Here is a 22,221-nt window from a genome sequence, read left to right as displayed (position 1 = left end):
CCCTTGGAAATCCAAGAATACTGGCCTGGGTGAAGGCGCACTAACTATGAACTTCCGCCGCCTGCGCCCCCGACAGGTCTTGTCAGGTTTCTGAAGGGAAACCTGAATCAGCTACACGACAGGACTAGGGGAGTACGCAAACCGAGTGGGGACACCGACCCCTCGTATGTGTGTCCTCACGAGATTGCAGCAGTCAGGTGAAGGAGTACAACTTGCGGCAAAGACGATGGCCACCTTCAACAAAAGATTGGACATTTCGACAGGGACAACTAGATGTGACCATAGACAAGGTCCTATGACTACTGAAGACACGATGACGACAATGGAACTGATTCTTATATGATGGGCGGCTATACCCCATCACTTCAGTCATATTTGTAATTGCGATCGCCCGTTGGCTTAGTTCATTTACATTTTATTTACCTTTGATATGCTTTCAGATTGATGATTATATCCATACTTGTTTTTGCCTTAGTCTGAGGCGGTTGTGCCACTTCGTTTTAAAAAGAAATTCCCGGATACGCCTATCCTTAGGGAACGCTTCGATATCTCTCCAAGATGTGAAGCGGGGTGTGTCCGGTCCTTCAATGTTCAATGCTGATTTTGTATCAAGGCTGAAAAAGGTTAAGAACCCCCTTCCTAGAATATCAAATTCTCAAGTATTATCGATAGGGATTTGCGAGTACAAGGCTGGTACGTACGTATCTCGAACGGGGTTATTGGGTCACGACTTTCAATTGACACCACATGTCATAAAATAAAAATCCAATCAAAATGCAATCTCCAAAGTTTTTCTTTCTCTCCCTCGATCTCTGTCGTCCATCTTTAGATAGAGATGAGTCAAGAGATTGTATGTCTCTCTGTGTGTGTGTGTCCCAATGTAATAAGTCGTAAAATCGCTTCCCGTAACTCGGAATCGTCCACCAGGCACAAAATGTGATATCTCTGTCGCTTGTCAAGTCAATTCCTCGTATTCGGGAACATCTTATCGGGGGGTGTAGGAAGAGGAAGAGAATACGTTTAGGGCTCGACAAGTCGGACATGTCTGAAGGAAAGGCTTTTCCTCTCTCTATCTCTCGTCGACACCAAATCTCCCATCCTTTTACGAGCAACAGCAGCTTCAGCAAATTTCTCCACTTGGATGGCGTCTCGGCACTCTCACGTCACGTCACCACCTGCTGTCATGCTGGATGTTGGTGTGTGCGTGTGTGTGTGCTGTTTACCCATTTAACCCTTTACCCATCACCGCCCTTCGACGACTCGAAAGATGACAGCATTTCCCGATTGCAAAGCGTCGAAATAATTCGTTTCTGATGTGCGACATACACTTTCGAAAATCGAACTCTCAACACACACACGCCATCTCATGGCGCGAAGAGAGATCTATTATTATTGTTGATTTTTTTTTTATTTTATTCTTACGTTTCGTGATTTTTCGATAACGTTTCGGAATCTCGAAACAAGAATATTTTTTTGCTTTTCTTTCCTGTAGACTCAGTGGTGTCAACTGTAAAAGGGTTTGACATCGGCCGTCAAACTGCAAATGTTTCTAAGACCGGCATTACACTATGAAAGTTTGATAAAAGCTCATTTGCAAAACTTGAAAAATGCAACCAATAGGCGGATCAGTTAAGTTCGCTCGAATGTGTAACAGATGCGCTTATTGGTTACATTTTTCAAGTTTTATAAAATAATTTGTATCAAACTTTTATAGTGAAATACCGGCCGCTTAAGGTCGGGATTACACTATAAAAGTTTTGTAAAAGTACTTCTATAAAAAATTGAAAAATACGACCAATAAACTGATCGGTTGCATTTATTCGAATGTAACCGATCAGCTTATTGGTTGTGTTTCAAGTCTTATAAAATCACTTTTACAAAGCATTTATATTGTAATCCCGGCCTTACAGAAAACGTGGAGGGACGTTTTCTGATGTGGATCCGGATCCCTTTGGAGGAGTCCAAAGAGCTGGATAATGTGAGAAAAATTCACCTGTCCTACAAAATACGGGACGATCCAACGAACTTATGCAATTCCACTGTCCCACCCAACACCTGGATCCGCGGTTGAACGTTATATTCCATATCAACAGTGATCAACCTTTAGATTGTGGGTCACTTCATTGGTTTGAAAACGTGCCGCTGGTCACTTAAACAATTTATATATATGCCGTAGGTCACTTCAATGATATGTTAACATGCCGCGGGACACTCAAATGATCTGTAAATATGACTCGGATAATTTAAACGATCGAAAAATGTGCCGCAGGCCGCTTGAGTGATCTAAAACGGTGTCGCGGGTAATCACAAGAATTCTCATGACAAGAAGATATTTTCTTTTTAATAGACGTAGTAAGGCAGTGATGTCAACTGTAAGAGACTTTGACACTGTCGTCAACCAGCGAATGTTTCTAAGGCCGGGATTACGCTATAAAATTTTGATAAAAGATATTTTATAAAACTGGAAAAATTCAACCAATAAGCATACATTCGAGCAAATGCAACCGGTGATCTTATATTGGTGGAATTTTTCGAGTTTTATCAAAGAGCTTTTATAAAACTTTTGTAGTGTAATCTACAACATAAAGAATGGAGGAGAGTTATCGGATGTGGATCCGACAGTGGCGATTATCCCTCTAAAGAGATGGATAATATAGGAAAAATTGTCCTGTCCCGTAAAATACGGTACTATTCTACGAGCATACTCGATCTGTCATACCCTCCGAATATCTGGACCCACGTCTGAATGGGAAATTCTGTACTTTGGGAGAACCTCTTCGGGGAGAGAGCGAGTCACTTAAGCGATCTGGAACAGCGCCGCACGTACATTTAGTGATATGTAAGTGTGCCGTGGATCATTTAAATGATCTGAAAATGAGCATCGGATCACTTGCGCGGTCTGGAACCGTGTAACTTTATTAGACTGAAAAAGAAATGGTCCCAAGGTGACGTCTTCGAAAAGTTTTGAAACCATCACCAATGATTCTACTCATTCAATTGTGCACAGAAATATAAAAAAAAAAAAATCCGGCGGAATTTTAGTTTTGTGGGTCACTCAAATTTTTTTTTTCTAAACATGTACGCCATTTTGAACGCCAATAAAAAGGCCAAGAATGGATTTAAAAATCCAGCAACCCTAGAACGACGTCATTCAAACAAGACATGATCAGGTGCAGCACATACATAAAAAGAAAGAGAGAAAAAGGAAGGAAGAAAAGAGAAAAGTAGAAAGAAATTTTTTATAGATATCCTCAAGAAGTGCGAGAGGCGATGAGTAGCTGAGAATGTTGTCATTTTAATATTTTTTTTTTTGCATCTTTTACAAATTGCATTCCACCGCAATTTTTTTTTTTGTGTTTCTAAGTAGGATGCATGTACTTGAATTTTTTCATAATATTTTGATTACGACACTTTGACACCCTTTCCTTGTTAATAAGGTAGTAGTAGTATCAACTGTAACAGAGTTTGGCATGTGCCGTCAAACTGCGAATGTTTCTTTTAGAAAGAATGAAGGAGCGGATTCAGAAAGGACTGATCACCCCCCCAAAGAACCAGATAGTATGGGGGGCCGCGAAATACGGGTATTCTCAAATACCTACTCAATAAGTCGCTCCTCCCGGCACCTAGATCCACGCCCGAACGTTATATTCAACATCAAGGATGCTCAACCTTTACGAGGGTGCGGTAGGTCTGTGCCTGGCTTTAAAGTGATGGTTGAGGTCATATTTCGTTGTCAATATGGCTCATTTCGATTTCTTCTGTCATTATCAAAATTGTTCAACACTGAATCCGAACCACCTAGGAATGTGGTTTATAGGGGTATCTAAGACGAGATACAATACATACAGGCAGATTGAAAATCTAAAAAGCAATAAAACACACCCAAATAAGCATTTTTTGTGACATAATAATTGCGTGGTCACGGCACCCGGAAGCCAGCTTAAATACCTATCCACCAAGGTATAAAAGAAACAAGATGTGTTACGAGATTTTTTTTTCTGTGTATTAGTTCTTCCACTTTATAGAGAAGAATAGATTTTGTTTTCGCGCACTCGCACAGGATGTTGTAAACAACAGAAATCTCAACCTGATGCTGTAGAGGACGTCACCATTGGGGAAGATACGCAGGAGAACGTTTGGCATGATGATGTTGTGGAAATGTCCTTCTTTCTCATTAGAAAAAAACAGATCGGGCTTCCATATCTTATCGGGATCCGTCAGGGTCAGGTAACGTATCCGTCCGTCCATATCATCGAACTGCATCCTCTCGTCCAACCACTGCTCTCGCAACGTCATCTGCACGCTGTATTCCTGTCAACGACAAACAATATTCAAGGATCACATCACTTCTACAAGTCTAAATAATCACACATAATATCCATGAATACCGTTGAGACACACACACGCACGCACGCACGCACGCACGCACGCACACACACACACACACACACACACACACAATCTCGTAAATAAAGCACGGCGCCGCTTTCGACAGGCTTTTCCCCTAGACCTAGAGTTTAGCCAAACAGTTTGATTCCAGTAGAATGAGTTCAAGATCATTACAAGGCAGCTGAAAAGACGAAGTCAAGCACTTTGATTTGGAGCTATTTCTGTGCGTTCTTGAAGTTTGCGGAAAGGTGCAACATGCTGCTGATCGAATCCACATGTTTGGTTTTGAACAATGTGTTAGAAAATTAGATCTTACATTTTTAGATCGATGTGTTTGAGATTTCTCTCTCCAGCTGCCCTCAAAGTTAAGGGCACACGGGAATAGATTCAGATCAAAAGGTCTGACTCTGACTTCGTCTCTCCAGCTATCGCCGAATTCAAGGACACACGGAAATAACTTGAGATAAATGCATTTAATTTCATTCCTCTAGCTACCCCTCAGACACGCGGAAATAGCTTCAGATCAAAGTGGTTGACTTAGTCTCACCAGCTGCCCTGAATGCCAAGGACGCACGATAAAAGCTTCATATCAATTTGCCTAACTTTGCCCCCCCCCCAGCAACTCCTATATTGAAGGACACACGAGAACAGCTTCGGATCAATGCTTTTGACTTTGACTCCCCAAATGCCTTTTAGAAGTTTTGATTAGCACCCACTAGGGCATGAATTACCGATGACATGGCCTGCTGAAAGCATTTTAAAAAATATCAGTATTAAGAAATCAAAACTACTTTGATTTCATGCAGAGGAAGCTTATCCAGCGTAAACGTCAGATCATTATTTACTCCAAAGATCGACGAACTGTATGAGGGCCGGTTTGGAGCATTTTTCAAAAATGTTCGGTGGAATGTACACACACAAAGGTATCACTGATATAAAGTCAAAACAAAATGAAATATCTTTGTAAATACGTTGCAGTTCATTCCACAGGTAGTAACGATATGTATGATATATACACATGTCCGTAGGTTTACAAAACCTTAAATAGATTTTATTGATGAGCATATCATTAAAAAAAGGAAAAAAAAAAATCGCGTGAAATGATTACGATGCGATTGAGAAACGATCACGTCGGAGGCCATTGAGAAGAAAATGGGAAAATAGCAAATGCAATTAGCATAATGCTACTTGAAATATGAGAGGCGCGACATTTAATGTCGGAATTTCGAGGAAAATCTAATAATAAGATTTAATTTGACGCGGGGACGAGATTCGGGAGTCTTTTCTCGCAGATAATTACAGATTCCGAGAGCGTCACTGCAATCGGAATTGAAACGTGATAAAAATCCCAGAAAGAAAAGAATGTGAATATTAAGTAGACGGAGATAGAAAAAAAAATAAGAGAACTCATAAATTGAGATCCCGAGTGCAATTCGGTTCTTCAAGGTGATTCGCCGTGGAGAAGAGTTTTTCTCCTTCAATGGCGGCTTGTCCCTCCGATATCAAAATATGAGGATTATTTGTTTTCAGTATCTGATGTTGAATGATCGGAAATTTTATGCTTTCCGTGTTGATTGCAGGCGATGGTTTTGTAGTTAACGTGAGGTCGGAGAAGTTTGACCTGAAAATATCGTTGGAATTAGGGGAGTTTTTTTTTGGAACTCGAAAGTTTGTTTTCTGTGATTTCCCAGTCTTGAAATATATTGTTCGATAGGTCCAACCAAGGCCGGAAAGTTTTTATAAATCTTCCAGCTAGCCAACGACGTAGAGAATGACTAGTATTCTCCAATACGCGCATCAAAATTCGATTTTACTCCTCCGAATTTCATTGGAGATTGAAAATACGTATAAGATTTTGGCAACGAATTCGGATGATCTCTATTTGACGAATCGGAGATAAATCTGGTAACCTTGTCCTAAACTAACCACGCGTTAGAAAAAGGAAGAAGGAGAAAGAAAAAAAATATATGAAAGGAAAAAAGTGTGTAGTAGATAACAGTTCTTCTTTAGTGTCTCTTTTCACTCTTACATGGATATAGTTGAAAGATACATTATATGTGTGAGGAAAAAAAATTATTAACAGGAGTATAGAAATAAAGGGGGGAAAGAAAAAGCAACTTCAGAGAGTTGATAATGTTACTAAAAAGCTTCGCGATGGTGAAGAATGAGGAAAGGAAACACAGGGAAAAACGCGTGAGCATTTATTCCACAGGCGTTTCGACGTAATATTACGTCCGTGATCGTATGGGGGGAGTTAATAGAGTTTTTTCTCTATTTGTACTTTTAAGAAAATGTCCCCCGTTTTAGAAAACTTCGAATCCCACGCATCTACACTTAATTTAAAGACCTTTAAAGCATCCACAGTAATTCCAGTCGCCAATAGACGAAGTTCACCCATAAAACAATACCAAAGAAAATGGAAAGTAAATTACCATTTTGACGTCATCTATTTTGCTAATACTCCTAATGTATATATTGACTCGTACAATAGCCGGAGTATCTGCAACATAATAATAAAAAAATAAAACAAGCGAGTTAATTAACACATAGATAGGATCAAAAAACACATAAGGATTTTCATTCACAATAATGATTGGTATATAGCGGTATATACTGGAATACTATACCGTATGTGAAAGGTCGAAATATGCGAGAAAAGAGTTTTGCGGCGTAAATACATTTTAATTAAAACGTTATTTGTGGGGAAACTCATTTGCTTTTAAGAGGCGACATTCTTGCCGAGGCGTTTTAATTATCGCCTCGTGTTCGTGACGAGAATGAAACTTACGCCGGTGACATTTTGAAGGGAGGAAAAAGTCTGCGCGAATATATGTTTCCGATTTTTATTTGTTTAATTGCCTCACGGAGGTTCACATTTTGGTCACGACGCTTATGTAAGCGAGAGATTTTTCCGCAAAAGCATTTAATTTATTGACATGTGGTGTGTGTGTCACATCAAGCGCTGATTTCGTTGCGGTAACCCACCTCGATAAGGTATCGAATGGAATATTTTGAGTTTTTCTATTAGTTGCAGCCAACTAAAACTTTTTCGGGTGATTCCCACGATGACAGGTACAACTTCTATTTATGGAAGTGAGATGGCGCCATGGGTTTTTTTTTCAAGAAGTCCCAATAGAGAAGCCGAACCACACCCTTAGGCAGAGATTACACTATAAAAGTTCGATAAAAGATGCTTTATAAAACTTGAAAAATTCAACCAATAAACGCATTGGTTATATTCGAGCAAATGCAACAGGTGATTTTATTGGTGGAATTTTTCAAATTTTATCAAAGAGCTTTTACAAAACTTTTATAGTGTAATCTCGGCCTTAGGGGTATGTGAGAGGTGCGGTCGCAGCCGGCTTCGAGGTGTCGGAGGCAACGCACTTACAGGTGTAAATACATTTTTTTTTGGTAGTAAACAAGGTGTTTGAGCATCAGCTGATTTGATTCTGGAATTTTCATCGATCCTGGTGTTTCTCCATTCATTAATTCTGAATTTTCATTGATTCTGACGTTTCTTTATTCATTAATTTTGATTTTTCATCGTATCTTCTTTCACTAATTTTGAATTTTCATCAACTCTTATATTTCTATTTCATCAATTTTGATTTTTCATCGTATCTTCTTTCACTAATTTTGAATTTTCATCAACTCTTATATTTCTATTTCATCAATTTTGAATTTTCATAGGTGCTGGAATTATATCTTAAAAATTATTTCTGATTTTTAATTGATAAATTCTAAATTTTCATCAGTTCTCAGATCATTACACCCCTAATTATCATTAGTTTTTAAATTATTTCTTTCATCAATTCAGAATTTTCTTTAGTTCTGAATTTTCATCGGTTCAAAACGTGTATTAACTTTTTTTTGTCAATTTACATTTTATTGTCCCCATAATTTTCAGTATTCCTGTATATTTTGTGATAATGCATTAATCTTTAGATACCCGATTCCCTTCTCCCACAAAATATAATTTCATAAAGTCGGGGCTGAGGAGCCCCGAAGTTATTTACTGGGCCCCCGTGCACTAACTTCAGTTAGCGGGCTAAACTTTTTCGAAAGTGGAAATTAATCACACGACCGGAAAGTGGAAGCAGATAGAGCTGTAATGGGTTCACTTCACCAATCGTCCAAACTGAAATCTCCTTTGCATTACCCGCTGACAGAGTCGCCCTTACTAGACGTAGGACCTGGTGAGAAAATAATAGCGGAGCCAGAGGGGTCTCATTAATTTCGGGGCGTCTCAGCCCCGATTTCATATATTTATTCTGTGCCGATTCTCAAATCGGCATAAATCATACAGGAATGATGAAAAATACCGATATATATACAAATTTATAAATTTAATAAACTTAAAGTAACAAAAAAAATTAATGAAAATTTCGAACTGAAGAAAATTTTAAATCGATGAAGGAAATAATTCCAAAATTAATTAGAATTATAGGACCCAATGAAAGAAGTTGTCTGAGAACTAATGAAAATTCAGAATTGATGAATTGAAAATAACAAAAATAATTGAGACAGAGATAATTCCAGCCCCCATGAAAACCCAGAATAAATGAAAGAAATAATCTCAGAATTGATGAAAATTCATAATAAAAGAAAGAAATAATTTCGGAATTGATTTCAAAATTCGGAAATTAAAAAAATGATAAAATTTAAAAATTCCAGAATTGACGAAAATTCAGATTTTATTTTTTAAAAAACGAAAGAATTAGTGGAAATTCTGAATTTATAAAAGATATAATTCCAAAATCATTTCTTTCTAGATGAAAATGCAGAGTTTATGATATAAATTATTATTGCCGAGCTTCCTGCTGTATAGTTCCAGATTCCTCAACCGGCCAGCGGCACGTTCTCAGAAAACTCAAGTGACTCGCGACACAGTTCCTGATCTCTCAAGCGGTCCGCGGCACAGTTCTAGATCACTCAAGCTTCCTGCTGTATATTTTCAGATCCCTGAACCGGCCCGCAGCACGTTCTCAGAAAACTCACGTGACCCGCGACACAGTTCTTGATCACTCAAGCGGTCCGCGGCACATTTCCAAATCACCTAAGTGGCCTGAACTCTCTAAAATGTCAAGCAACTTTGGCATAGGCTGCACTAAATAAAATTATACCCGCATTTTTTTAATCAAAGTTTTGAAACTTCGGAATTGACTTTGAGGAAAACTCACTCATTCCAACCGAAATTTCAAGATGAATTCATTCCCAAAATATCATTCACGATTCAGTATTCGATGTGAAAATAATATTTTCATAAAATTTCCACGGTTTCTCTCTCTCATACAAAGTATTAAATTAAATCTTCCCAGTTAAGTAAATGACGCAAAACGGGGGCTAAGACAGATCCTTGAGTAACCGAACGCACAGATCATGTTGAAAGACGCGTCGCCATGTTTTGCCGCAGAATTTTCATTAAGAGTGGTAGAGATTCTCCACTAATGCCTTTGAAGAGAAATTTCACAATTAGAATCGGGTTTTGCCCCGCCGATACGTTTCTGGGCGAAGGAAGAGTTTTAATTAATCGGCTCAGTTAGTTTCGATATTACGAATTAATTAATAAACTTGTGTTTCGGAAGGGAATAAAGCCGTTTTGATTTCGTTTAACAAACACTTCATTCCCCTCCGACACTGCACGTGTGCGTCGTAGTGCGATGATAACAGCGAGACCTCGAGGTAAATTTCGTGAAATTTCTGATTTTGCCACTGCGGTCGTGGAATAACGTTCGGATGTCACGAAAGATTAGGTATCGGTCCGGATAATGTCTAAGGGAATCGAAAATAAATAGTTGGCAACTAATTTTTGCAATATGGTTGGTTTAGCTGATGTGAGACCATACGTACTAATCATTTCCCATGCTAAGCAGCGATGGTTCAGAAAAATCACCGCTTTATAATGTTTTGTCTACAACTGACGTAGACATCTTCTACATGTAGGGGCTCAATCTAAGAAGTGGGAAGTGCGGGCCACTTTATTGGTTTGAATGCATGTTGCGGGCCACTTAAGTGATCTGGAAAATGTGCTTTTAGCTCAGGCCCGTCATTTGGGGGTGGGGACTTAAATGAAATGAGAATGTGCTGGAGAAAACATGATTCAAATGAGAATGTGAGCACCCTGTCACTTAAGTGATAATTAAATGCGCCGCGGTTCATTAAAATATCTTTAAATGTGCCACTGCCTCACCTAAAACTCTTTAAATTTCTGCCACGGGTCATTAAAAGATCTTTAAATGCTTCGAGGGTCACTTAAAAGATCTTTTAAATATGCTGAGTCATGAGCTGGAAATATGTAGCGAGTCAATAATGGAATTATATAATGCGCAGCGGGGGGCCACTTGAATGATGTGAAATAGTGCCACGGGTCTATTAACTAATCTGTAAATGTGCCACGGGTCACTGAAGTGATCTGGAAATGCGCCGGAGGTTGCTTAAGTGATCTGGAATTGTGCCGGAAAGTGCTTCAATAATGTGAGAATGTGCCGCGGGCCACTTAAGTGTTCTGGAACTGCACCATGAGTCATTTAAGTGATTTGATAATGTACCACTTCCTTCATTTTTATGAAATTAGGTTTGGCTTCACGGGCCACATCACATCACTTTGGGCTATGGGTTGAGCATGTATGTTCTATATGATTTTGAAATATCTTGATAGAATCCGCAGTAGTATTCACTGTACGTGTGCTCATGTTTCGGTTTCATTCCGAGTGAAATCCGAAGATGCCAAACTTGGAAGTAAAAAACCCAAACGCTAAACTCGATCAAAGCTGGTTAAAAACTCTTTAATCAGCTTTGGTATTGATGTACAATTGCTAAGTTGGTCTTTATTAGTTTAGACAAATATATTGAGATTGTTCCAACCGAATTTTACGCGGTTGATCCAAAGAATTATGTCAATATACAGTAATTTTTACATATCATTCAGCCAAATCTTCTGAGATTTGTCCAGCCGAACCTATTGAGATCGTTCTAACCCAATCTTCTGGAATTTTCCACCAAAATTGTATTGAAATTGTTCCAACAGAATCTTCTGCGATTGATCCAACCAAATGTATTGAGACTGTTCACACCGAATGTATTGAGTATCTCCCGGTAGAGGCAGAGATGAGTTTTTTCCTTCCTTAAAAAATTAACATCCCAATACTAAATATCTTCACAACATCCAGTCTTCTGTATATCTTGTATTGAGTTTGTTCCAGAAATATGAAGATTGTTCCTACCAAATCGTGTTATGATAGCTATATATTTTGTAAGTATGTTATGTTTATGTTTCTATGGCACAGGGGGGGGGGGAGGGGCTCCTTGGTTGGAGAACCCTTTTTTACTAGATCCTGAGTAGAACTAATTAGAACTATGCTTGCCTTCCCCGTTGCAATTCTATACTTTTTCTTACTCAACTTTCAGCGATGTTTTAAGGGACCTTTGTTAAGAAACAATGGACGGCGATAAATCGTTTAAAATCGTCATTCATATCAGACCAAAAGCGAATGTTCTTTGGCTGATGTCGGAACATCTGCTCTTAAAAAATAATTTAAATTTGCGGTACAGCATTGCGTGGGAAAAATTCGTCTAAATATGGAAACCAGCAAATGCGCATGCAAAATCGTAGATTTACCATATGCCGAATATATAATTTAAAACTTCAAAAATAACTCATTAGGGTGGGGGGGACTTATCCGAAATGTATTTCAGAAGTTCATTAGCGTTTGACACGCTACCGATCATTGGGCCAGACATTAATGTTTTCGGTAACTCTCATTCTTATTCTTCTTCGTGCGCATGTGTTTTACTTGGAAGAAACATTTTTCTCTTCGAATACAATACCTACCGACGAAAAATAAAGCAACCACGGATTCCATTTTGCTCCATCATCTGGTGGTTTTCCCATTTTTCCCTAATTAAACTTGTGTGTGTGTGGTTGGGTGAGTCTATACCAAGTCCTTAAATGATCTGAATCTCTTCTATACTTGTATTTGTTCTGAGAAATTTCTAGAAGTATCTCTGAGAAATAAATAGGAGTTTTAAATTTGCTGAAGAAGATGATTTTCCGAAGTGCACGGCGCATTTTTCACGGATGATGAAAAAATTAAGGCAGGTTCTCAAATGTATTTGACCCATTTTCTCAATGTACTCATCAGAACAAACATTAAATATGCCAGTACTTCTCGAACTTCTTGTTCTTTTTGGCTCCCTTTTGCCTTAGTTATCATACATTCACGGTCCTTACCCCCCTTCCCCGGTCAAATTTTTCTCGATGTTCCTGATTTCTAGCCATCATTTACCATTGGCTTTTATTATGGGCCACCGTTTACAAACCGAAACACGTCCTGGCTTCCCGCTGGATAGCGGGTTACTGTAGTTATGTGGAAAGGGTCGGGAGAAATCGTATGTAGAGTCACTTGGCCCTCGTTTATCGGCTATTTTATTCAGCCATCCTTTGCTGGCAATTATTACTTTACTTGGCCATCTTTATCAGAGAGCTTATTCAGTCATCCTTTGTGCTGAGCATCGTCTACCAAACTAAGACACCAAACCCAATCTCCCGCTGGATTGCGGGTTTAGTGCCGTTGCATGGAAATGGTCGGAAACTACAATTGTACTGACAATCGTTTACAAGTGTCCTTACTTGGCCATCTCTGAGGAATGCAGATCAAATGCAGAAATGTCCAGATCAAAACATTCAACTCTATCCCGGTCCCCGCTAAATAGCAGGTTACTGTGTTAAGTGGAAATTGTCAGAGGCCACCGTCACTGTTCTTACTCAGTCATTATTCATCGGTGACATTACTTAGCCATTATTGCCTAGTAGAATTATTCAGCCATCGTTAACCACTGACCTTACTTGACCATCGTTTACAAGTGGCCTTGTTCATCGTTTATCAAACCAAAATACGAATTTAATCACGGTTTCCCGTTGGATAGCAGATTACTGTTCTGATATTATGTGGCCACCGTCAGTGTCCTCACTCAGTCATCATTAACCAGAGGTCTTACTTTTATTAAGACCACCGTTTACGGAACCAAAACACGAACTCAATCCCAGCCTTCCACGAAATAGCAGGTTACTGCCGCTGTGCGTCGAAAGAGGTGGAAGCTATGACAACATTCTTGGCTCTGAAGCAGTGGTGCGCAAACCCCACCACGTGGTGGGGGTCGTCTCACTATTTCTGCGTTTCAGGAAGTTTTGTACATTCGTTCTTCTGGCGTACGCCGGACGATATCAAGTTAGTACTTTTAAACGGTGACTTGGAAAGAATCACCCGATTTCAAAATGGCATATTTCTTAAAAATTCAAAGCACAAAATATAGAATGATAAGTAATACGTAAATATACGGGGGAAAATGTGTTTACGTTTTATGAACAATTTCTTTTTATGGTCTATTTCAAGTGTAGAATCATTTTGAAATCGGGTGATTCCTTCTTAACCATTTACTAGCAAAAGTGAAATGTCCTGGAAAACCGGGAAATACGGTCAGCCAATATCGGGGTCGCGGGACATATAGTCAGAAAATGTAGGGGGTCATGGATAAATTTTTTTGGTCAAAAGGGGGTTACGCTTCAAAAAGTTTGCGTATTGGTATCAAAAAAAGAAGGGGAAAATCAACACGCTGCGGTGTCCCCGGTTTACTGTAACTTCGCCTCCGACCCCAATACATTTCGCCCCTGACATTTCTCCTGCCCGGATCCTATGAGTGACCAACTGAATGCGTTAATGACCGTATGAATGACCAGTTCAAGGGGTGAGGGACCGTATGAGTAGACAAGTGAGTGACCTGATTGACCTGAGTGACCAGATGAGTAGGTGTGTGATCGCATGAGTGAAATGAGTGACCAGATGAGTAGGTGTGTGATCGCATGAGTGAAATGAGTGACCAGATGAGTAGGTGTGTGATCGCATGAGTGAACAAGAGAGTTGATGGGTGACCGCGCGAGTCAGAGACAGTATGTGACCACACGACAAACCAAGTGAGTGGGGTTACTGACTCACTTGGTCATTCATACGGTTATGCACTTGGCCACTCAGTCGCTCATACGGTGATTCACTCCCCGATAATGCCAATCGCTTGATCATTCATATGACTATTCAGTCAACCACACCGTCACTAACATTTACTCATACACTTGGTCACTCATACGATCGCTCACTTGGTCATTCATACAGTCAATAACATACTCACTTGGTCACTCATACAGTCAATAACACACTCACTTGGTCACTCATACAGTCAATAACACACTCACTTGGTCACTCATACAGTCAATAACACACTCACTTGGTCACTCATACATTCAATAACACACTCACTTGGTCACTCATACAGTCAATAACACACTCACTTGGTCAATCATACAGTTACTCACCCATTTATCTGGTCACTCATACGGTCACTCATACGGTCACTCACACAGGAAAATATTTATTTGGTCACTCGCTCGGTCAGGGCAGGCAGAATGTCTTGAGCGAAATTTCCGGGCGAAATGTTGGAGACAAAATGTCTGATTCGAAATGCCAGGGACGAAACGTCGGGGACTCTTGAAGAGAAATTCTACTAGAGCAGTCTTTGGACACATCCGATAACTTTGTGAACACCCATCATTACGTAACAGAAAATTAAATCAATTTCGGAAAGATCACAAGCTTTCCGAGCTAAGACTCAACGAAGCCACTCTTTTGAGACTTCATAACGTGTCCAATCCGAATTCTTCACGGCTGATATAAATTACCGACCCGAAGTTACAGCATGAATTTTGAAAATTTCCATTTAGGATTAGCTCCGTTCTCTCTAGTGTCCCTTTGAAAACGACTATCGATTTCCAAATGAGCCCCCAAAGTCAGTCTTCGCGGTCAAAATCTTCATTTTTAAAATTCATTAAAATACCCATACACGTGAAAGTAATTAACGCTTTACCTCAGGGAGGAGGGAAAGACATTCGAAAGTGTTCCTAATTGCAATTTGAGAATGACTCCATTTTCTCTCGGAAAAGATGTCATATTTCTAGTCACGCATCTCTCTACGAAATCGTTTTACGTACTCGAGACAATTGGTCTTGGATTTTCTTACAGTTTCGCGACTCAGGTCTATCCGCTATTAAGTCAATCTATTTGAGCAGTGGTTCTTAACCGGGGTTGCGTAAGAGCATTTTCAAGGGTGCGAGATAGGAAAAAAACAATTACAACATGTTGACTGATTACTCGGGAAAATTGAAACGATGATAAAAATTGATTTTTTCGATCCTTAAAAAACATGAATTCTACGGACATTTTGACACCTTATCTCTCAATTTTCGCTCGTAGAAAAATGTATCACGTGAAATTTGTGTAGTAATAGTTTTTTTCTCGATTAGGGCGTTCGTACTTGTTTTCCATTTTGGGATTGAGAAAAACACCTCTATTACCCGAAATATATCGCTGTTTATTTACATCATCACACCTCTCGTGTTATTAGCACGCTGAGCTGTGATTTGATATTGACGTGAGTACGACTCAGGAAAAAAATCAGAAAATTTAATCAAAAATACAGTATACAGTGTGTCCTGCAAGTCCTAGCTTGGCCTTTATCTTATCAACCGTTCATCGTAGAGGTATTGGTTCCACTCTGTGTTATCCGGAAAAATAATTTTGTAGAATAAATTTCACTCCCCAGCCAAAATCTGAAGGGGCAATTTTGTGAAAAAGAGGGGTATTTGTTTGTGAAAAACAGAGAAATACAACTCCATTAAAAAATTGCCTAAAATTTCAAGGAGTACTTTCACTCCCAAGCAAAATTTGGAGGAGTAAAATTGAATTTTGATGCGAATGTGCGAACACTGGTTCCACTGTAAGAAATGCTCAAAATATGTGCAGAAACCAGCTTGTAGAATACCAGTTGTGGGAGTAAAAATACATTGTGTCGGATGGCCTGCCCTACAAAACCCAATTAGAAGGTTGCTGCCCTGTCTCTTCTGAGGCCAAAAAAAAGTTTCTGAGTGGAATGTCCGCTGAGACATTTGAATTCAAAAATCGGAGAAAAGTTGGAAAAGAACGGCACAAAGGGGGGAGAGAAGCGTCGTCTATTAGTTTATGCTGTACTTTCCTAACTTTTCTCCGATTTCGAATTTACTGTATATACTCGTGTATAAGCCGACCCCCTTCAGGACCACCAAAACCGCAATAAATTGCAAACCCGTGTATTAGCGGACCCCAAAAAATCCGGGCATTTTAGAGGAAAAAAATGCTTATATTTTCATGCAAAATGAATAGCTTGTGGAAATTTACAATAAAAAATGATTCAAACACGTTTTAATCCGTTTCATCTGTTTAAAGGCTCATGATAATCCAGATCATCATAGGGGGTGCGGCATCTCTGTCTTTATCTTCATCTAGGCTGTCTCATCGCCATTGTCACTTTCAAAGAGGATATCATCTTCAGTTCCGTCCATCGCATTGCTGACGCAACACTTTTGAAGGATCGGCGGAAACAGAATTCCACGCCTCATGTACCCATTGGCACACTGGGCCAATGTCAGGTTTCTTCAAGGCAACACTTTTTGTAGTTTCTTTATCATCGGAGAACTCATCTATTCGATCCACAAATTTCTCAAGTAGTCTTTGACAGGCTTGTGGATGCTCACATCTAAAGGCTGTACAATCGACGTCAGCTCACTTGGTATCAAAGCCAATGATGTTTTCGATTTCTTTGAACAAAATAAAATTTACATTTCTTTCGTATGCGCAATCATTTATAAACTCCAACTGGGGCGAAAATTCTGTAGTTAGGTGAGGCTGCTATGTCTCTACTCAGCGCTGCACGCTACTAATGCGTGTTATAAGGAATTGAAATGTGTGTCTCTAGTGTATTGGTTATCGCACTTGCCCGGTATGCAAGGGGACCCGGAGGAGACAAATCACTTTTCTTTCCAAATATTAGTTTCGGCATAACATCCAGAAAATTCAATTTCTCAGTATATTTCAGGACGAAAAAATACCATCGCTTAATACATGCATATATAGCGTCATTTCATTTTTTTGTGAAGTTCGTGAAAATTGGTTGAAACCTCCGTATGAACAAAAAACTACCGCGATGGAAATTGGAATTTTTTGTAGAAAACATTTATATTTTTGTGAATGTACATGCTATTCTCACGAGTCAAAAAATCAAATAGAATGCTTGGTTTGATTTTCAAAAAGGTCTCTTCACGTTCTCCTAAAGTCATTCTTCAGCTTTTTCGATGCTCAGTTCGTCCTGGACTGGAGTATGCTGTAAGGTTTTGGAGACCATACCTACAGAGGGACAATGATTGATTGAAGGGGTGCAGAGAAGAGCTACGCGTATCCTTATTGGCACACGGGAAGAGGGACTTCATTTTTTAAATATGTTTTTATTGGATGAGCGCAGGTGTCGGGGAGATATGATCGAAGTGTTCATAATTTTCAACGGGATGGATAGGATGGACCATGAACTTTTAGTACACCGCCAATCGACTGCTTTTACAAGGGGATACCACTATCGATTGGTAAGGGACAATGCGAGATTACGGTGTCGCAGGGAATTTTTCTCTAATAGGATTGTTAATAAATGGAATATCTTACCCTCCAGGGGTAGTAAATTCTAACACAATTGACACGTTTAAAAAGAAATACGATAACCATGTTGGGGTAAATCGAGAACCTATCCGTACTTAGAATAAGACAACCATAATATTCTTTATGGGCATTATATCATGTGTGTATATTGTTTATAATTTTTGTGATTGCGTTTTTAATTGCTTAGTTGCTGTATTTTTGAAATATATGACATCCATATTTGTTATGGGCATCTTTTTCTCAGCCACCTCGTTGGGCATTTTGCCTGTTGGGGCCTTGTATTTGTATTTGAAAATTCACAAAGGTTTTGCACAAAGTCAGTACAATGTTTCATCAAACTTACATGAAATGTGCAGCTTTTTCTGATACAAGGCTGATCAAAAACGTTTTTTTCTTATTTAATTTTTGGTCGGTCCCATGTTATCGAAATTTTCAATGGAAATAACGAGTATTAACCTAGTTATGATGAGTATATATGACCGAAGTTTCAGAGCGATTCGTTAAATATTTGTCTATAAATTTGAGAAAATATCTAAACTCTCAAGTGGATACAAATTTTTGGCTGTATAGTGTACGTACGAAATTGCGAACTCGCGCCTAACGTTTTAATTCAATAAAAAATGGTTCTTGTACGAATGAAGCAATTAAAACCTTTCCAGAGAATATTAGGAGAACGGATTTTTCAGCTAAAACGCAACGTGAATCAATACTTTGGTTTTCTTTACTTTTCATCCGAAATCATCTCTTACGATATTATTATTATTATTATTATTGAATATACTTCAATCTTTGATGCTCGATAATACATCGGTCTCTCACGAAGGTTTCGTTCATTAAGGTTTACTTTTCGCTCTCGGTGTTTCGAAATCAAGTGTATTTAGAGATACATAAATTCCGATGCATTTTTGAAAAGGCACTTCCAAATAACCGAACAACACATCAAAGGGGAGAATCTGCCGAATGTTTTTCGCTCGTATCACAGGGAAATCGATCGATATATTGGTGTTCAATAAAACGCATTTCAAAATAAGCCACATTATAAGTCCATTTTTTAATGCGATGCATATATTGACATTTATTTTATCGAAATTTAATAAATCCATACGATGGACACGTGCCCAGGGCCCACAAATTTTCAAGGCCCCGATATTGGCTGCCTTTTGTATTACGGACACACATTAGCCCCTCTTCCCCCCCCCCGTCTCTGAGTGTGTAAGGGGCCCCGAAAATTCATATTTGCCCAAGGGCCGAGCTCATGAGAAACAGGCCCTGTCGATAGGCATGTTTGGCTAACAAGTATGAAATTACAAGCATCAAAATTTACTTTGTGCGATTTAGGTAATTTCATTCCATATATAAAATTTTTAAGTACCCTAATTCCATAGTGTTATGCTTTATTGGGCATTATCTGCGGTTGATTAAGGCAGGGTTCCTAACCAGGAGTGTTTTCAGGGGATTCATGAGAGAACAATTAACTCATTGATTTTATATTGCAACGGGGTGTCTCAAAATTGATGGGCGATTGAATATTTGTACTGTTTGTAGGCTTGTTGCTCTCTGTGGTGAGACTTTTTAAAGGGGAGATCTCGGCTCGCATTTGCACCTAGAAGTTGGAACTACAGAAAACTAATTTCAGCCGACCACTATTGTGGCTCGAACCCGGGTCCCCGTGATGCGAGTCCGTTACTATGATTACTCGACCACCACAGTGGCAGACCGTTACTTAGAGTCTATTAGCCGATTCCGATCGTTCTAGTGTTTGACACTTTGCCTTTTTTGTACGTTAACGCCTCGGTGTGGGAATCCCTGCGGTAGCTTTCTGTTGTACCCCCGCGTCAGGAAAGTTTCCGATAAGGACGAAGCGGATATCGTAATCGCGACACCTCTAAACATCCTTTAGGCGAGTATCTCATCGACCTGGCTTTCTTTTAAATCGAGCACAACTCAGGCTATCGCCATCTATGAGCGATTTACTACCAAGTGAGTTGTGCCGGAAGTGCAACTGCGTATATACCTAACAGTCTGAGTGCGTATGTAGTGTTGTATTTGATCAATGCTGCCATCTATATTTTAGAAGTGAGGTGAGTGATGTGTTATGATTGAATTACATTTGTACTGTTTGTAGGTCTGTTGCTCTCTGGGGCGAGACTTTTTGAAGGGGAGATCTGCTCGCATTCGCACCTCGAAGTTAGGAACTACAGAAAACCAACTTCAGCCGACCACCGCTGTGGCAACGGTGGGGTTCGACCCGGGACCTCGCGACGCGAGTCCGTCACTATGACCACTTGACCACCACAGCGAAAAAAAAACCATTAAAAAAAAACTCAAAATTAATGCAATGCCGACTTGATTCAAGATGACGTCTGTTTGACAATAGTTCAATGTCCGCAATCGTATGTATAAAACTGAGAACCCGTGTGAGTGCGTTTGGGGGGAAGAAATATCGCCAAAACGTACCGAAAAAATGAACTACGTGCAAATGACATTCAGCTGAAAAAATACTGAAATATTTCCAATTATAATTACTGAATTTTTCTGTTTTTGGATGACGAGTGAACTTACTTGTCGTGGAGTTTTTCATACCGAGTGGACGTATGCGGCTGTCATACCGACCTGGACCGATGATGCTATCTAATATCTTCTTTTCTATTTCCCTGAAGTTTGGCTTTGCCCTAAAAGGAAAAAGAAAAGTAAATTAACTCAATTTTGACTGACGTTGTTGTATTTGCGCAACGCTTTGTACGAAATTTTTGCAATTCATTTTCATACAATTTTTTTTTTGTATGAAATTAACATTCTTGGAAATTAAAAGGTTCAATGAATGTCACAGTATTTTTTAAAATTTGTTTACAAAAAAAAAATGAAATGAATGACTTTTCAAAAATGAAATTTTTGGGAATTTGACCGTGAACAGAAACATAAAAAAAAAATGCATGAGATTTTTAAAAATCATAATCACTAATTATTTAACTGAAGTGAAGTTAACAATTGATTATTATTTGATTATTAACTTCACTTAATGACGACGCGAGCGATTCGATACTTGCGAGTACAGGGCAGGGGGCCACTGCTATAAATCTTTGCTGAACTTTTTCCGACACAACCCTGCCTGTTCTTGAGGGAACGGAAGTAAGTTGCTTCGCATCAGTCCGGGGTTGTGAGCGGTTCTATCTATCTATCTAATAATTGATTTATATTAAAAAGTTATTGATTTATATAAAAGTTAATTAATTACAAATTTACTTTAATCGCAAAGAAAAACCTTGAAATTAATGTTAAATTTTTTGAAACTTCTCAAATATGTTATTTAAGTAACAAGCTATCATATACATATAAAACTGTGCAATTTAGTCACGAATCGGAGAAGCCTTCAGAAATGGGTTAACGAAACTATAACAACTTACTCAGCATGTATGAACACAAATATGAAGACACCAAGGAAAAAAAAAAAGAAATTAACAAGCCCTTATGCCAGGGGTACCCGTACACCGAATGCGGTCATCAAAGGTATTCCTTCCTGTCCACAAAAGGTGTTCCGATAGAAAAGTATCAACACACAAACAACACGATAATATACTTCAGCTGATCATATTTCCTCTATTAATTACAAAATCATAAAACGCAACAAATTGCCCAATAAGATGGCTGGAAAAAAAGTTATGTCAAATCAGGATCCCTTTTGAGAAAGTGCAAGGAACCACAAGTCATCGCCAAAAAAAAGTTGCTGAAGGTTAGCAAAGTTGCCAATTATCATTGATAAATCGCTAAAAAGAGGAGAATGAAGCGCTACTGCAAATTTTAGTGGATTAAAATATATAATTCACGAAAAAAAAATTAATTCGACAAATACGGTCAATGTTCGTTATAATGACTCTCCTTGTTCCATGGAAAAGGGGCATTATTTTGGGAGGTCGTTGTATCGAACGTTCGAGGGAAAAAAATCTTCTTAAGATAATTCATATTTGTGTGTGTGTGTGGGGGCAGAATAAAAAATTAAATGATTTATTTTGTTATAATGTAAGCAGTTGCTGTAAAAATGCGTCAGGTTATACGTACTTAGAAAAATAAAGATGAAGTTGTAATAAAAAATAATTAATTATAGTCTCGAAACTTAGTAACCGAATTCTACAATGTAAAGCAAATCTTCTCAACCTTTTTCAGCCTCAACCCAAAATCAACAAGATCATCTCGATCATCGTGACCCATTGGACTGTTGATTTTGAAAATTAGTGAAACCAGTGTCTTAATAAGTATTATAACG

The 22,221-nt window shown here is 38.8% G+C and overlaps 1 protein-coding gene across 2 annotated transcripts in view; it reads right to left on the bottom strand.

Moving 5' to 3' along the window:
• LOC149081100 (glutamate-gated chloride channel-like) overlaps positions 1-22,221 on the bottom strand; it is a 166,797-nt gene that overhangs the window by 16,812 nt on the left and 127,764 nt on the right. For both annotated transcript variants that reach the window (XM_089237882.1, XM_089237881.1), the window contains 3 exons: positions 20,523-20,632; positions 6,822-6,889; positions 4,088-4,311 (listed from right to left, as the gene is read on the bottom strand). In XM_089237882.1, coding sequence (XP_089094008.1) covers positions 4,088-4,311; positions 6,822-6,889; positions 20,523-20,632 — 402 coding nt within the window. The remainder of the gene's footprint in view (positions 1-4,087; positions 4,312-6,821; positions 6,890-20,522; positions 20,633-22,221) is intronic.

This window comes from Pholcus phalangioides, unplaced genomic scaffold (assembly GCF_987345545.1).
Source record: "Pholcus phalangioides strain wild (caught in Gottingen) unplaced genomic scaffold, Ppha-v1.0 ptg000010l_1, whole genome shotgun sequence".
Lineage (NCBI taxonomy): Eukaryota > Metazoa > Arthropoda > Arachnida > Araneae > Pholcidae > Pholcus > Pholcus phalangioides.
The sequence above is the reverse complement of the archived record's forward strand: the minus strand, read 5'-3'. Positions and strand labels throughout refer to the sequence as shown.